Consider the following 5,861-nt stretch of genomic DNA (forward strand, 5'->3'; position numbering starts at 1 on the left):
ACAGCAGCCTACCAGGCTCCTTTGTCCCTGGGATTCTCCAGGCAAGAACACTGGAGTGGGTTGCCATTTCCTTCTCCAATGCATGAAAGTGAAAAGTGAAAGTGAAGTCACTCAGTTGTGTCTGACTCTTTGTGACCCCATGGATTACAGCCTACCAGGCTCCTCTGTCCATGGGATTTTCCAGGCAACAGTACTGGAGTGGGGTGCCAGTGCCTTCTCCGAGTAGAGGTCATTAGCCTGACACAATAAAAAGAACACATGTGTTGCCTCTTCTTGGCCATGGTCCTGAAGTTGACTCTTGACTTATTTAATAGCAGTATGAACTTGAGCAGGTTTCTTAGACTGAGTCTCAAGTGTCTTCTTGGTAGAAAGGGGATAATATGTCTTCCAGGGAATGTGTTGGTATTAAATGAGGTAATATGCTTCAAGAGTTTAGCACAGAGATGTGTGAAATAAAATTCCTGTCTGTGTTGCTGTCTTTAGAGTTTCATTAAGGGGAGGTAGAATAGGAGTGATCAGGAACTCTTCTGAGCACAACTGAGAAAATCAGTCTGGCAGTCAGATCCATGATAACCCTGGCAAGTCTGAAGACAAGGGTGCTGTTGCAAAGTCTCCGGATCCCCTACCTGACAGTCATTGCCCTCTTGCTTCCAGGACTCTAGTTTTGTTACGGATGGTGACACAGCAGCCTGGACAGGAAACTAACAATTTAAAAAATGCAACCACATTTACCATCCTTATTTGAAGCAAGTGGCAGCACTGTCTTGTTTTGGCCAATGTAATGTAAGCTGAAATCATAGGGGGGGTGTTCTGCGAATGTGCTTTAAAATTAGGAGACAGCCTAAGGCAATACAACTGCTCTAAAAATACTCTATGGAGAAGGGAATGGCAATCCACTCCAGTATTCTTGCTTGGAGAATTCCATGAAAAGGAAGCCTGGTGGGCTGCAGTTTGTGGGGTCGCAGAGTTGGACATGACTGAGCGGCTAACACATATGCAAAAATACTCTAAGAATATAAATATGGAAAGCCAGCAGTATCTTGGGTTTCTCGTGACCTCATGGAACTGTTTCACCATCTTGCGATGACTACTGCCAATCTTACTGTCAGGTGAGAGAAAAAGAATTCCCACTTTTTTCAAAGATGCTGTATATATGGCTGTTTTGTGTTATATACGTCTGAATTCAATCTGTCGCTGGTGTAAGCCCCAATTAGAAAGTGTTATAAAGGTGAGAAGGAAATGAGAAGCAATGGGGATCTGGACTGTAATGGGGCAATGTCAGTAGAAATGGAAAAAAATGGTAACCAGGAGACACTTTGGGAACAGACATCATGAGACTATTACTGATGGGATGTGTGACTGAAGGGAAAGGAAGGCATCCAATATGACTTTCAAGTTTAAGTTTAGGTGTTCAGGAGAATGGTAGCATTACTGGTGCCCAAAGATAGCTATAACAATTAGGTTTTAGATGAGTGACTTTGATTCAAGAAAGAAAAGCCTGGGTACTCTGAAAACTGAATTAGTAGTATGAACTCCCAAGCCCTTAGAAAGATTGGTAGAAAGAAAGATTAGGGTGTGGAAAAGAGTCTCCTATCAGATTGCAGGGCTTCTATTTACTCAGTATAAAGACAGGCCGTACTGATTGGTCAATATTTTCAAACATGGATTTAAACTACATTTGGAAAATATATTATCATTTCCTCTAGGGCTCAGTAACTAGAAATATACCTTGCTTAGCTAAGGCATGCATCTGTTTTGAGAGTAGAACATGGGCTATGTGACCTCTGGATGTGCTTGATAGTTCTATCATTCTATAATTATCTCAGGCTTCAAATAACTTTCCAGGGAACAGCAAATAATTTTTATTAATAAAACACAATTTGAAACTTGGAGACGAAATTACACATTTTCAATAAAGTGTTGTAATAAAGTTAGTGACTGGAGACTCCCCCTAGGAATAAAGAGCTAAATGTATTGGTTGGCCACCCGTGCAAAGCAAAGCTAGTCTACACTGATTCATCACTTGAAAGATGTGGAAGCTCTATATAAGTTTTAAATATAAACTTGACAGCAGAAGAAAGCACTAAAAGGACATTGTTATTTTACAGTAGAATCTGCAGTTAATACCAATAGGCGCTCTGAAGTCTAAATTCTATATCAACTTCACTGAGAAATTACTGCGTGATTCTAGTTCCTGCATTTAGGTCCCTTCTGAATCCTGTTTATTGGTACAGTGGATGGAAATTCATGTCTGTGTTCTTTATAATTTTGCCAACAATAAGAGAACTGCTACTAGAAAAGAAAGGGAGGTATAGCAAGCTTTATATTAAATAAAGATTATCCTATGTTCCTACACATTCAGTAGAAAAATTATTTGGGCAATTTTACTTTAAAGAGCTTTCTACATGTGGTAGAGAGCAATTATTAACAAAAATGATTTGTGGTACAGTTGTTTTCTTAAAAATTTTATTTCCTACAGAAGCATAGTGCTTCTGATCTGAAACGTAGGTTTATGCAAACAGTAAAGTGCAGTGATTCCCAAAGTGTCTGCAGATAATAGTTGTTCCTCGAAAATATTTCCATGGTCACATAATATTGGGACATTCTTTTTAAACAAAATTACTAAGTTTTTTTGTTGCAGTTCTTGTCAGAGCCTTTATAAAGCTCTGTGACTCACCAGAAAGGAATAGAAGAAGCAACATTTTCAAGAATATCACCTCTTCGAATTATTTTTGTGTGACCCCAAAGTTTTTGCCGCAGTGTATGGGCTCATCTTAAGACTCCTGATCCAGTCAGTCTAATTGAATTTCTTTCCTAGGAAATTTCACACTGGAGGTCAAGAAATTTACTCTCTCGTCCCCTCTCTCCCTCTCCTTCTGAGGCTAGATATACAGTATGTAAGCTATATGTGACCATATTGTTCAGTCTGGCTCAGTCAGACGGGCGCAGAGATGCTTCTGGAAGTAACATCATGATGGCTGCCCAAGGAGAACCCCAAGTTCAGTTCAAACTTGTTTTGGTTGGTGATGGTGGTACTGGAAAAACTACATTCGTGAAGCGTCGTCTGACTGGTGAATTTGAGAAGAAGTATGTAGCTACCTTGGGTGTTGAGGTCCATCCTCTTGTGTTCCATACCAACAGAGGACAGATTAAGTTCACTGTATGGGATACAGCTGGTCAGGAGAAATTTGGTGGACTGAGAGATGGCTATTATATACAAGCTCAGTGTGCCATTATAATGTTTGATGTAACATCAAGAGTTACTTACAAGAATGTGCCTAACTGGCATAGAGATCTGGTACGAGTGTGGGAGGACATCGCAACTGTGTTGTGTGGCAACAAAGTGGATATTAAGGACAAAAAGGTTAAGGCAAAGTCAATTGTCTTCCACCGAAAGAAGAATCTTCAGTACTATGACATTTCTGCCAAAAGTAACTATAGCTTTGAAAAGCCCTTCCTCTTACTTGCTAGAAAACTGATTGGAGACCCTAACTTGGAATTTGTCGCCGTGTCTGCTCTTGCCCCGCCAGAGGTGGTCATGGACCTCGCCTTGGCAGCACGGTGTGAGCACGATTTAGAGGCTGCTCAGACAACTGCTCTCCCGGATGAAGATGATGACCTGTGAGAAAGTGAAGCTGGGGCCCAGCATCAGAAGGCGAGTTTTATAGGCAACTGTCCTGTGATGTCAGTGGTGTGGTGTGTTTGCCACTTTATTATATAGCTAAGCAGAACATGTGCTTAATCTCTGGATGCTGAAGGAGATGGATAGGCTTTGGAGTGAATGGGTCAGTTTAAAAAAAAAAACCTTCATTTTTTGGACCTGCATATTTAGGTGTTTTGGGACACAGTTGTTTCCTCCTTGAGTTTCAAATATAAGACTGCTGTAGTCACATGACAATATTGAGAGGTGGGATCTTGTTTGTTACTGTCATTCCCGTTCCTTTTTGTTTAGAATCAGAATAAAGTTGTATTTCAAATATCTAAAAAAAAAAAAAAATTGTTCGGTCTGTGTGAATTAAAGAAACAAAGGAAGTCTGTCTAGACACAGAAAAGAACAAAACACTTTTGATATGTATTTTGAATAATAGTTAAAAAATATTAGCTTGTAATTAAGTTTTTTTAATGTTAGGAAATAAATTACTAAGTCTTTATTTGCAATAATACATAAAAGTTATCCATGCTTGCTTAGCTATTTACATTATAATTAGCTTACTAAATATTTAATAGAGAAAATTACAAAATAAAAATGACAGACTTAAGTGTCTATCACTTAAAATGAATAAGTGTTAATGCTCATGTTTGCTTGAAACCCTACTCTGACTCAGTCTCTTCAAACTCTTCACAAAGACTCTCATGTTATGAGGTTGATGTATATCCAAACCATATTATCATATGCTTTGATGGTATAGGAATTCTATTCAAAATATATACATTTAACAAATTGTATTTAACTAACACAGTTTATAACACTATGCAATTTTGTCTTTTTACACTTGACTTATGGTCGCATTATGTATTTGCAATACTTTTCCTATTTTATTTTTATTGAGCAATATTTAGCATTATTTTATAAACATCTTTTACTTGAGAGGCATTTTGCCATATTGCTGCATGGTTTTATTATTTATCCTTTATAATGCCTCGATAATGTCCCACTGAGCTGACATATGATCAGTTATCAGTTCAGTCACTTAGTCGTGTCCGACTCTTTGCGACCTCATGGACCGCAGCACGCCAGGCCTCCTTGTCCGTCACCAACACCTGGAGCTTGCTCAAACTAAATCCATCAAGTCAGTGATGCCATCCAACCATCTCATCCTTTCTCATCCCCTTCTCTTTCCACCTTCACTTTTCCCCAGCATCAGGTGTCATGGTCTTCGTAGACCAGGACTTGGGGACTGGAGTCAACGAGAAGAAGGATGCAGGGGACCTAAGTCTTGAGTGAAACAAGGGTACTTTATTTGCAGAAATGCATGCTAATATATCTTCAATAAAATGATTATTCAGCCATTAAGAAGAATGAAATTTCAGCAGTTGCAACAAAATGGATAGTCCTTTAAGTACAAGGTCACTGAAGAGAGTCACTGAAGGGAATCCAAGCAGGTGTCCTTTCCCATGATCTCAGTCCTGAGAACTGCATGCAGCTCTGCTCGTTCCCATTTTCTAGGAACTGATAAGGAACAGAGAGTCCTTGAGAAATGGCACACAAAGGAAGAAAACATATTGGATCCCTTAAAGTTGAACGACCCCTGACAATCAGGGTCTTTTCCAATGAGTCACCTCTTTGCATCAGGCAGCCAAGGATTGGAGCTTCAGCTTCAGCATCAGTCCTTCCAATATTCAGGACTGTTTTCCTTTAGGATTGACTGGTTGGATCTCCTTGAAGTCCAAGGGACACTCAAGAGTCTTCTCCAACACCACAGTTCAAAAGCATCAATTCTTTGGCGCTCAGCTTTCTTCACAGTCCAACTCTCACATCCATACATGATTACTGGAAAAACCATAGCTTTGATTAGATGGACCTTTATTGGCAAAGTAATGTCTCTGCTCTTTAATATGCTGTCTAGGTTGGTCATAACTTTCTTTCCAAGGACGAAGTGTCTTTTAATTTCATAGCTGCAGTCACCATCTGCAGTGATTTTGGAGCCCCCCAAAATAAACTCTCTCACTGTTTCCATTGTTTCCACATCTATTTCCCATGAAGTGATGGGGCTGGATGCCATGATCTTAGTTTTCTGAATGTTGAGCTTTAAGCCAACTTTTTCACTCTCCTCTTTCACTTTCATCAAGAGGCTTTTGAGTTCCTCTTTACTTTCTGCCATAAGGGTGGTGTCATTTGCATATCTGAGGTTATTGGTTTT

General features: G+C 39.5%; 1 protein-coding gene across 1 annotated transcript; it reads left to right on the forward strand.

Moving 5' to 3' along the window:
• The first annotated feature begins 2,974 nt into the window (after positions 1-2,974).
• LOC104996777 (GTP-binding nuclear protein Ran-like) lies at positions 2,975-3,625 on the forward strand. The gene has a single exon (XM_010851141.1). It carries the CDS (start codon positions 2,975-2,977, stop codon positions 3,623-3,625), a length of 651 nt encoding a protein of 216 aa, XP_010849443.1.
• Positions 3,626-5,861: the final 2,236 nt, after the last annotated feature.

The sequence above is a fragment of the Bison bison genome, unplaced genomic scaffold, assembly GCF_000754665.1.
Source record: "Bison bison bison isolate TAMUID 2011002044 unplaced genomic scaffold, Bison_UMD1.0 scf7180017864298, whole genome shotgun sequence".
NCBI lineage: Eukaryota > Metazoa > Chordata > Mammalia > Artiodactyla > Bovidae > Bison > Bison bison.